At 41.0% G+C, this 12,588-nt stretch overlaps 1 protein-coding gene across 1 annotated transcript in view; it reads left to right on the forward strand.

The window, feature by feature from the left end:
* The first annotated feature begins 4,144 nt into the window (after positions 1 to 4,144).
* croc (crocodile) overlaps positions 4,145 to 12,588 on the forward strand; it is a 402,739-nt gene continuing 394,295 nt past the window's right edge. Inside the window, exon 1 of the mRNA XM_067147908.2 lies at positions 4,145 to 5,771. Within this exon, the coding sequence (XP_067004009.2) occupies positions 4,572 to 5,768 (1,197 nt within the window). The 5' untranslated portion in view covers positions 4,145 to 4,571 and the 3' untranslated portion in view covers positions 5,769 to 5,771. The remainder of the gene's footprint in view (positions 5,772 to 12,588) is intronic.

Here is a 12,588-nt window from a genome sequence, read left to right on the forward strand (position 1 = left end):
TTTTTTGACGATCTTCGGAGACTCTAAGGTGCCGAAATTTTGTCCCGCAGAAGATTTTGAAAATAATATCGACGACCTAGTTCTAATACTACGTAACTTACAATAGGCTACTCTTCCTAACCATTATTTCGTCGTTGCCGGGATTAAACCTCCTATGTGATAATTTGTTTTGGAGATATACTGACCCGCAGCACATATATTGTGAAGAGCGAGAATGCCTTGACAATAAGCCTATGCACACGATATTGCACCTTAGATGACAGAACCTTACCAGTCAGTTCTAAGCTAAAATTATTTCACATAGGAGGTTTTGTCCCGGCAGCGACGATTTTCCTTAAGACTTGTCACGCCTCCCAGCCACTTATGGAAAGGCAGACCATCAGTACAATTTTCGTTGTGTTCATTTTCCTATGCGTACGTGTAAAGAAAAAGGAACTTTACTACACCGAGCTGTAGGAATGTGTGCTTGCATGACCTATTTACGCATTCCTGCAGTGCATTTAAGGTTCATTTTCCTTTACAACGCCGCATAGGAAATTGAGCACGACGAAAATTGCTCTTATGGACTGCACATCCGTATGTGGCTGGGAGGCGTGACCAGTCTTAAGGAGAATAATACCGGGCGAGTTGGCCATGCGCGTAGAGGCGCGTGGCTGTGAGCTTGCATCCGGGAGATAGTAGGCTCGAATCCCACTATCGGCAGCCCTGAAAATGGTTTACCGTGGTTTCCCATTTTCACACCAGGCAAATGCTGGGGCTGTACCTTAATTAAGGCCAAGGCCGTTTCCTTCCAACTCCTAGGCCTATCCTATCGTCGCCATAAGACCTATCTGTGTCGGTGCGACGTAAAGCCCCTAGCAAAAATAAAGAGGAGAATAATAGATAGGAAGAATATTGTCAGACAAGCATACGTGCTAGGACTAATGTGCGATGTGTCGATATTAATTAAAATAATGTTGTCCGGCTCCATGGCTAAATAGTTAGCGTGCTGGCCTTTGGTCACAGGGGTCCCGGGTTCGACTCCCGGCAGGGTCGGGAATTTTAACCATCGTTGGTTAATTTCGCTGACACGGGGGCTGGGTGTGTGTGTTGTCTTCATCATCATTTCATCCTCAACACGACACGCAGGTCGCCTACGGGGGTCAAATCAATAGACCTGCACCTGTCGAGCCGAACTTGTCCTCGGACACTCCCGGCACTAAAAGCCATACGCCATTCATTCATTCAAAATAACGTTATTGTTTTTACGTCCAACTAACTACTTCTACGGTTTTCGGAGATGCCGAGGAGCTGGAATTTCGTCCCGCAAGAGTTCTTTAGGATTAACGTTTTGGTAAATCTACTGACACGAGGCTGACGCATATGAGTAGGCCCTACCTTCAAATATCACCGGACTGAGCCAGAATAGAACCTGCCAAGTTGGGGTCAGAAGGCCAGCGCTCTTCCATTTCAGCTACTCAGCCCGGCGAGTTCTTTTACGTGCCAGTAAATCTACCGAAACGAGGCTGACCTGCAAATACCACCGGACTGAGCCAGGATCGAACCGTCCAGGTTTGGCTCAAAGGGCCAGCGTCTCAACCGTCTGAACCACTCAGTGTGGTGCTAGGAACAGTTTTAACAATATGAACGTAAGGTATTTTAGCAATGGGTTTTATTATTTTATTTACGCAAGTTAAAAATTCTACGGAAACCGACTGTATTTTGTGTTTGGAGGGGCAGCATTGCCCCACAATAAAAGGTGATCGGGAAGTTTCTGTAGCCTACATACACGCGCTCTGATGAAGCTAAACCTCGAAACAGCCGGGTTGAGTGGCTCAGACGGTTGAAGAGCTGGCCTACTGACTCCAGCTTGGCGAGTTTAAGCCTGGCTCAGTCCGGTGCTATTTGAAAATATTCAAACACATCAACCTCGTGTCCGTAGATGTACTGGCACTTAAAAGAACTCCTGTGGGACAATATTCCGGCACCTCGGCGTCTCCGAAAACTGTGAAAAGTAGTTAGTGGGGAGTAAAATCAATAACATTATTATTATAATCCTGAAATAAGTTGCACCTATAAGCACAGTTACCAAAACTAGCTAACCTGAGTATGCTATTTCTCCACGGTCGTATGTTGTGAACGATTGGACAAATACAGGATTGATTCAAGTAGCGTACTATATGGACACAGATACACACACAATAATTCTACCAGAAAAGCATGCAAAGGAACTACGTCACCAATCAGTGCTTGAGCTTTGAAGTAATGTCATGAAAAGCAATTATTGTAGCCTGCCGTTTATTATACACACATGGAGGAAGGGGCTAAAAATGATATCTTTATAAGATGAGGTACTGGTGATGGTTGGCTTAAAGAGCAAGAACACGTGGTTCATGCCGACAACTTGGATAAGATGCCTAGATGACAAGAAAGAAAGAAAGAAAGAAAGAAAGAAAGAAAGAAAGAAAGAAAGAAAGAAATATTTAACCATCTAGTTTGTGCTGAACTTGATGCCAAGGTGAACGGATCCTGAGTAAAGGAATTTAACACTTCCGCTAGAGCACAACTGGGCTTCACAGCACTTTTCATGTTACACACAGCACTTTTTTTTACTATGTTTATATACTTTGTGGTGTTACTGCTCGGCACTTCTTCACGTAGGCTTCTGCGCAGCCGGATACGTGTTCGGTATAGATTAAGTTCATCACTCAACAGGTACTTCCGTTCCCGGTCTATATGTAGCCGGGCAGGAAGTTAGTTCTAAATATCAAGTGATATTTTTGATTTTTTTCAAAATAATTCTAAATCATTTAAATCAGGTCCATAAATAAAATTACAATTGAAATAGATGTAGCAATTCAATGAATTTGAGTAAGTTGACAGCAGTAAGTTAACACTTTGATGGACCTCCCTTTTACAGCTAATTTTCCCTTTTCTTATCTTACAGTGTAACCTATTGACTGACTTATCCCAAGTTAATTACGGAGTTTAAGATTCTGCATGTCCTTTGTTGAACAAGTGGGGATTCTATAGGCCTGAATGTTGCCTTACCACCGGCTGTTTTCGATGTCACTAAACCGAAGAGAAAGTGATATAATATCATAGAAATTAACGGTTGAAGTCACTGAAACTGTTACTAGCTACTAATTCTTAACGGCGAAGTCGCAAACAAATTCTGCCATCGTTTCCAACCATTCAGATAAATAATCAACACTCGTGTAGTAGGTTTATCTAATCAAATCCAAGGGCAAATGGAATGTTTTTCTTCTGCTGAAGACCTTGAGGAACAAACAGTTGGCACAAGACATCACGAAATTCCACACACGCAGGGTGTTTGAACTTGTCCACATGGAAGACGTCAATGGTAGAAGGAGGCTATGGAAGGGTGAAGACACGTGGTTCGTGTTGGTACGGTATACTACTGTCCCGATGTTCACTTCGCCCCGACCTCCTCTGCTTTACTGATCTGTCGGCCGAAACCGTTTATATGTGTAAAGCTACATTGTTTTCTCTGGCTGAAGAAGCCTTTTCCTGTCTCCCCCCTTGTCCCTCCCTCACTTGCTCTGCTGGAGCCAAGATCCACACACATGTGCCCGCTGGTGTAAGGTAGTAGCAGTAGAAGCTAGGTCTAGTACACCAGCTCAGGCTGATGGTTTAATTTCACGGGCTGGCTTGCGCTGCCTGTGACACTAATCTGTTTAGACAGCCCAGCCCGTGGCGAAAATTCAATTTAGATTTTGACACTTTACTTTCACAACCCTCCCACTACTACCCTTCTTCCCTCTAAAGCTGTTGACGTATATTTTTTTTTGATCCATCGGAGAGTATTACTGTATTCAATTTTGCCGGCTGGGGTTGATCTGGTTTGATTAAAAGGATATCCTCAAGGGGGCGACAAAGAAGAAGGGCGCAGAGAAGGGAAAAGGGGGGTGGGGGTATATACTAAGGGTACTCAAACCAAATTGAATAAAACGCCTCTTTTGCCTTGTCCATCTAGGAAAGATCGATTAAGGGGGAGCAGAGTTGGAGGGCGTGTCTCAGCCTGTTCCGTTGTGTGATTGGATGGCGGGCGTGGCTGCCAGAGCATGGGACGTCTCTCCGCCCAATACCGAACTGAGTGAAAGTTGGATCCCGGCCTCAAAGCCTCCGCAGCTTGGCACGAACCCCTCAGTGCAGTCCGCGCTTGCTTGTTGATCTTGCGTTAGCCCGCTAATTCGGGCCCCTTCGCCCGCCTGTTTTCATGGCAAAGCCAGCCACTGTTTTCTCTGCATTGTGAGGCTTGTGGTGAAAGGAAACAACCAGACTGTTTTCACTTAATCTCTGTGTAAACCGAGTAGTGTTGTGTGTCATAATAAGAAGTTGCTTTGCGAGTGATTGCATCTACTCTAGCTGTTGGTCCGCGGGTTCGGCTTCGTTCTCAACTAAGTAAGAAAACGAACTAGGTGGCCCTCCTTATAAAAAACACTCGTAATGTGTGTGCATCGTCCGGTATGTTTTTTCAAGATCTTCTGCATCGTCTTATAGGTGTTTGTGTTGTGATCTAAGCCGTCAAACTGGAGCATATAGCGTACCCGGTAGCGACCGGCACAACCATGCACACCCTGTTTGGGGACCAGAACGCTTACTACCGCCACCCGGCGGCGGCGGCTGGGGGATATCCCACCGCCATGTCGGGGGCGGCACATCATATGGGGGCAGGCACCGCTGCCTATCCTTACGATCAGTACTCTCGTTATGGGTACGCTGCAACTCCGTACCCACTCAACCCTCATCAACAGCAATTACATCATGGACCGGCAAAAGACATGGTTAAACCTCCTTATTCTTACATTGCTCTCATAGCTATGGCCATCCAAAATGCTCCAGAGAAACGTATCACGCTTAATGGTATTTATCAGTTCATTATGGAACGTTTTCCTTACTATCGTGAGAATAAGCAGGGCTGGCAAAATTCCATCAGACATAACTTAAGCCTCAACGAGTGTTTTGTTAAAGTTCCCCGCGACGATAAGAAGCCAGGGAAGGGAAGCTATTGGACACTAGATCCGGACTCGTATAATATGTTCGACAATGGCTCGTATTTGAGGCGGCGAAGACGATTTAAAAAGAAGGACGCTTTGCGGGAAAAAGAGGAGGCGTTAAAGAGGCAACAACAGCAGCAACAACAACAACAGCAGGATGTACATAAAAGAGGGGATGATAAATTGCACGAAGAGAAAGTTAAAGCAACTCCTGAGTGCAAACCGAAACGAGAACCCGTAGTCGAACTAAGTACATGTATGAGTGCAAAGTACTCTCACCCAGATGTTAAACCAGGGGTTGGAGTGATAGTAGACCACCACATGACAGACGTATCTGCCATGGATACTTCTGGTGTCATTGTAGGAGGAGGAACCTTCAGTGTGGACAGTCTGATGACTGGGGGCAGCCGGGACGGTAGTCCACCCCAACAACAGCAACAGCAGCAACAACACCTGTACACGACGCGAGTTCAGGGCGCCACCAGTGGAGGAGCTATGTACTACCACCAGTACCATCAGCCCATGGATGACATCCCGACCACGTCCACGGCCGCCCCGCAGTTTAGCCGCCAGGCTGCTGCCTGGTACGGGACCGCACCGGATGACTTCGACGCCGTCCCTAACCCCAGCTGTCAACTTGGGTTCCGAACGGCTGTGACAGCGTCCCCTCCGGCTCCAGCGGCGACGGTGAGCGCCGTAGCAGCGTACCGGAGCGCCGCGGCCCACTCATACTACCAGCAGGACTGTAGCAGTTCGGCAAAGTACTGACCTGTGAGTTCTCTTCATACTTTATTGCACAAGTGCGCGTGTTGCAACCTGCAGAATGACACTTGAACAAGACCAAAGTCAATATAACTTAAATAAGAAAATCAATGCTCTTTTCAAATTAACGGAAAATAGTTCCATGAACAGGCGTAAAGACAAATTTGCATTTTCACTCAAACGTTTTAACTTACATAGCACTTTTTAATTTGGAATTGGTTCACCTTAAAGGCTTTTGTATTATAGAAGTGGCCGCATTCTTCAATGTTCGGTATTTTGACATGACAGAAATGTAGTATCACTTAAATGTCATAAGACTCGTATTTTTTTGTACTAGTGTGAATTAATCTCATTAAACTGTCTATGTGATGTTTGAATTTCCGGTACGATTTGTGCAAGTATTGACACGTTTTTAAAGTATCATTCACGTACAACGAATTTAATTTTTAATTATGAAAATTCAACTAGAAAAACCAATTCCATCAGTGGTCTAAATAATACCAGTTCTTAACATTGCGGAGCGAAAGCCAATTTCATCAATGGTCATTCTGTAGAAAAATAATCTTAAGTCGCCGCTTGATAAACTTTGTCCTAGGTTTAAGTGATTAGACCTGATTAATATTACAGTACTTCATGAGCATTTGATCAAAGAAATATGGCTGGGTCCATCATCCTTCACTACCTGTCTACAATCTTTGTTTTAGTTCAAAAAATTTAAAGTTTGCTAAGAATCTTTATTTATGTAGTCTAGCTACTTCTGTGTTTCCAATGCTGCAAATCAGTTCATATACATTCACATCTGTCAATAAACAAAAAATAGCGATCGAGTATGCAATTGTAAAACTAATAGATCACCATTCTGGACGGTATTCTAAAGATTATTATTATTATTATTATTATTATTATTATTATTATTATTATTATTATTATTATTATTATTATTATTATTATAGCTGTTACTGCGTACTCACGTGTGCTTGTGCGTGTGGGTGACAACGGAAAGAGTTTGCATTACTACCCTGCACTAAGCGGCCAGTTTGGTCTATTTGCATACGAAGTCAACTGTTCGTAGTTTACCTTTTAAATGTGTAAGCTCATGTTACCAACCGGTCTTTCTTCACCACACCACTGCCAATATTACGAATAATATCATTACTCATTTGCCGGTAGTATATTTGCTCAGGTTTTCTTCCTAGTAAGTCATATTGTTTGGAGGATTTGAAACTCAACAGATATAGTTCTATTTGTGTGCACTTTCGTAAAGCTAGATGACATTTCAGTCCGAATTAATACCGAAACCTTCTGAGTAGATTTGTCATGTGATTTGGATTTTGATCCTCTCCGGTCAGGCGATAAAGATGATTAGTCGTATTATAATTCATAGGAAATACGATACAGAAACTCTCTTGTTATCGTGGTATCTGAGAACACAGTATGAAACTGAGGGAGGTATCTACTGTATACTGTAAGTAACATACTGTGTTCTCAGATACCACGATAATAATAAAGTTTCTGTAGGCCTATCGAAATTCCTATGAATTAGAATACTATTAATCATCTGAATTTGAGAACAGTAAAACTTCTCCGACCTCGTGCCGACACTCCTGAAAGATATAAATGAGGGAAATGTTGCTACATTATTCTACTGATCTAACTCCTTGGTATACAGTGTGTTACATAATTTAGTGGAGGATCCAGAGAGGTGTCAAACTTGCCTCGCCGTCTGGTTTAACTTGGTGACGAGTTTAATTGGTTTAAAAAGGAAACACGGGATAGTGATGTAAAGCACGGTACACATCATTGACCGCGATATATGAAATAATTTTCGGAACATTTACAGTAGCCTACATGTCATCCTCCTGAAAGTATCTTGTTTTTTAATTACATTCACGGAGAAAACGTCAAACATTAGTTGACGGCCTAGTTTTAATACCACGTATCTGACGATGCTGTTCTTATACATTATTTTCCTTAAGACTGGTCACGCCTCCCAGCCACATATGGATAGGCAGTCCATCAGTACAATTTTCGTTGTGTTCATTTTCCTACGCGTGTGTGTAAAAGAAAAGGAACCTTACCGTACCGTACTGTAGGAATGTGTGTTTGCGTGGCGTATTTACGCACTCCTACAGTATAATGCTTTTACAATGAGGTTCATTTTCCTTTACACACCCACATGGGAAAATGAGCACAACGAAAATTGTTCTTATGGACTGCACATCCATATGTGGCTGGAAAGCGTGACAGTCTTAAGGAGAATAATGGATACGAAGATTATTGTCAGATACGTGGTATTAGAACTAGGACATCGTAATGCTGTATATTATGGGGAGTAGAGCTCACTGCCTATCTCGAGCGCAATTTATTTACTTCAATATATCTTTTTCAAGGTTCAGTTTTTTCAGACGATTGTTTTCAGAGGTAAATTGCTGAGATATTACCAGTGTAAAATGACCTACGTAATTGTCGATGGAAATCGGCTAAAATTAAATCAGTAAATTGTCGTTGGAAACCAATGTCGACTTTGAAACGGGACGGCATTGAAAGTTAGTAAGTTATTTCCGGCCGCCTACTGACGAATGAATGAGTTCACCAGTGACGTTATGTGACTTATGACATGTTATTTTGGTTCATTTGAATAGAAAAAAAGCGTAAAATAAAGTACTAGCGTGTAGGGTTTGTTCGTGCAGTCTTTCATAATTCTTCTAGTTTCCTAGTATGATTAGCCTATAATTGATTAATAATACAGGTACTTTAGACTTATAGTTTAAAAGAAGATTATTAGTTTAGGTACTATATTTTAAAAATCATGGCTTCCCCTGACTGGAATTAGGGCCGAAATAGTCATATTTATTGATACGACATGCTGAAAGTAGGTCATGCATTGTAAAGCTAACGAAGTCTCGAATGCTATTCCACTTGTCTCGTGGTCGATCTTGTAAATGCATGAAAATTTTATTTCAGAAAAATATTCGAAGATTTACAGTAAGTGACAACGAATCTTCACAAGAGATTCTCGTTTATTAAACTGTGTATAGTTCTAACAAAAATTAAGTTCAGTTTTAATTTGTTTTCGGGATACACGATTAGTTTTGTTTGTTTTGGAAAAAGATGTCTTATGAATGCCATTAATATTCTTTAAATCACTATAACAATGATTTATTGTTGAACAATATCCTCCTTATTCAATACATTATGGTAAATGTGAATTTAAAAAATACAACTATAGCCTACATGCTTCAATCATAATTGGATCATCTTCAGTAGATTGCTAAAACTGACATTACATATTGTACTTAAAACATTAAAACTGAAGTGAGGATGATATTATGAATGTTAAAATGGTAAAATGTCCTCATTAAGAAAAAGTTTATGTTCTTATAAGGTCGTTTAGCTGTCAATACGGAAACATGAAATTTATATTTTGTGTTAGGGATGCCATGTGACTGCTGAATAGGTTCATTTGGTAATAGGCCTATGTACAGTATTTGTTTTATTGTTTACTAACTTCCAATTCCTTGGGTAGCCTATATCTCTAACATTATGAGATAGCTTATATCTCATTATAAATTGAATTTGATTTCTTATTTCCTCAAAAATTTGAGTAAGAAATGTAGAAAAATAAGTAGAAAAATGGTACAGGCCTACTCAAAAAATTAATTGTATTGGCACTTGGCATTTCTTATCAACTGAAGTTCAGCTAGCAGCTTCTTGAAAACTCTTAGTAAGATATTTGTCTGATAATCCTTCATGTTTAATTTGCGGAAGACAAACTCTTAGTTGAAGTATCAGAACAATCGTCGATTTACCGTGTAATTAATTTGGATTTCGCGATTTTATTTGTTGAATGAACCCTCAGGATCGTTTGAAACCTCCAAAATAATTAAATTAATGCATGACTGTCAATAGCTAAGAGAGATACTTTATGTAGCCTACTTTCAGTGAATTGGTAGCCTATACCATTTATCATCTTCTAGCGCTCATAGAAAAGCCAAGCTTCGTTATTTCCTTCTCCAAATCAATATTTTTCTTTCACTTTTCCCACACTGGTGGGATCGTGGGTTCAAATTGTGTTTCACATGAGGAATTGGCTTGTTTTTACGAGCGGATGCCCTTCCTGACGCCAACCCTATCTGGAGGGATGCATTCACTATCACGTGTTTCTCTGCTAGTGTCTGAATATGAAGAGGAATGTGTTGGAAGAAACACAAACACCTCCGCCTCCGCCGGGAATGGAATGCGGGTCCCTCCGAACCAAAGGCCAGTAGTATTCCGACCATTCAGACAATGAGTCGGACACCTCAAATCAATAACATTGCAAAAGAAATGTTTTTGACATATACACACTATAAAAAGGAACCAGACTGCAGATGGTTGAAAACTCTTTGCTTGAGTTACCACTGTATTCTGAACGTAAAGAAAAGATAGGGCCAGTAGTATAGAACTGAATTCCCTTCATTCGAATTTAGTTCATGTTGTGTTGTGTTCCATAAGCCCATCTGTTTCATACTCGTGAGGTTTGACAACTCGTGCTGTTCCAATATCGTTATCAATGAGAATGGGAGTAAAACCATTTTCTCCTGCCATTTATATCTGTGACGATGAGCAGGTCACCATTATAGACACTAGAAGTAGTCTAAAAGAAATGATACATTCGGGAATCGAACTATAACCTATTTGAAGGGAAGCTATCAAGTTAAGTCCAAGATCCTAAAATCAAAGAAAATTTTTCTCCGAAAATTCTGTCGGAAATGAATTAATTTCTTCTGTTAGTAGTTCGGACCATATGTGGCAAATTATTATTCTTTGCAGCCTACACAAGCCTGTCATTCCTTCGCCTGTCAGAGCGAGAGATAAACATGACTCAAATTACAGCATAAATAAATAGTTTATCATTGAACCCATGGGAGATGCATCTGATCCGTGACATCAAGCTAAAAGTCGAACCAATTCAACACCATTCATTTTTTCATCTCGTTATTAACCTTGAAGAACTTTCTATGGGGCCGTAGGCAATGACGTGAGGTAACTTTCTCAGGCCACACTGCTTAGCTCGGGCAGTAGAACGCTGTACTTCTGAGCTGAAGTGTGCGGGTTCGATCCTGGCTCAGTGCGGTGGTATTTGAAGATGCTCAAATACGTTAGCCTCGTGTCGGTAGATTTACTTCCACGTTAAAGGGCTCTTCTGGCGAACAAATTCCGGCACCTCGGCGTTTACGAAAACCGCAAAAGTAGTTACAGTAGTGAGACGTAAAATCAAATAACATTATTAGTAATATTCTCCAGAAGTTTAGACTGGAATTTGCTTTTACTCCTAGTTAAGTGGAAAATATTTGTTCTTGTGTTTGCACTCTCATACTATCTTTGAATTCTTCTTCCTTCTATTACTTTAAATAATTTAAATGATTTTCATGATTCTACGACTACTCTGAGGACAATTTAGCTTATCTGAAATTATTAGTACATACTTTTTCTTGCTTCTGGCTACAGATAAAGAATAAAATGTCAAAATGTCTAATAATAATAATAATAATAATAATAATAATAATAATAATAATAATAATAATAATAATAAAAATAATAATAATGGCTACAGATAAAGAATAAAATGTCAAAATGTCTAATAATAATAATAATAATAATAATAATAATCTTATAGTACTACTTTTTCTGCCACTTTTCCCACACTGTGAGGTCGCAGGGGCGAACTGTCTACCCACATGTGGTTTTCGCCCTGTTTTAAGGCCGGATGCCCTTTCTTACGGTAACTCTATATGGTTCCATGGTGGTTGCTAATGTCGAGTGAATATGAAGAATGGGGTTTTGAGACAAACATAAATACCCAGTCGCCATGCCACAAGAATTAATCAGACGTGATTAAAATCCTCACCCGGCCAGGAATCGAACCCGGGATCCTATGAACTGAAGGCCTCAACGCTAACGATTCAGCCAAGCAGTCGTACAAATGTGTAATAATAATAATAATAATAATAATAATAATAATAATAATAATACCAGGCTTCTTCTTCCGGTTCGATACCAGACATGGTGTCCCGCTCTATGGCTAAGTGGTTAGCGTGCTGGACTTTGGTCACAGGGGTCCAGGGTTCGATTCCCGGTAGAGTCGGGAATTTTAACCATCATTGGTTAATTTCGCTGGCACGGGGGCTGGGTATAAGTTATGTGTTGTCTTCATCACCATTTCATCCTCATCATGACGGGCAGGTCGCCTACGGGAGTGAAATCGAAAGACCTGAACCTGGCGAGCCAAACATGTCCTCGGACACTCCCGGCACTAAAAGCCATACGCCATTTCATTTCATTTCATCAGGCCTGGTCGGGTATTTTAGCCACGTCGGTTTAATACCTCTAGATCGGGGGCTAGATTTTCGTGATAGTCTTACGAGTAAAACACATTTTCATTTCCATACAACACACATTGCACCATAAACCAGCACAGAAACACGCACCCGTGAATACATCCCTCCCCATACAGTAGTTTGGATCAGGAAGCGCATCCGGCCATAAAACTGACCTTAATGTACATTAATGCCGACCTCAGATAATTGGTTAAATGATCAGGAAAGAAAGAAATAAAATAAATAAATAATACAAAAACACTTAGTGCAATCAGTCAGTTGAGGACCTCGGCCAGCCAAGACAACTGCTGCCCAACCATTGTAAACACATTCTCAGACATATTGCTTGTTTTTGTAACAGAGAATAGCAATAATAGTCCAAACCTGGGAAGAGGAAACAAAAGGGATTAATACCGGCAAGCACGTCAAAGATAAGATTCGAATATTTGGCCTTCGCAGATGATCTG

Source organism: Anabrus simplex, chromosome 5, assembly GCF_040414725.1.
Source record: "Anabrus simplex isolate iqAnaSimp1 chromosome 5, ASM4041472v1, whole genome shotgun sequence".
In the NCBI taxonomy this organism is placed as follows: domain Eukaryota; kingdom Metazoa; phylum Arthropoda; class Insecta; order Orthoptera; family Tettigoniidae; genus Anabrus; species Anabrus simplex.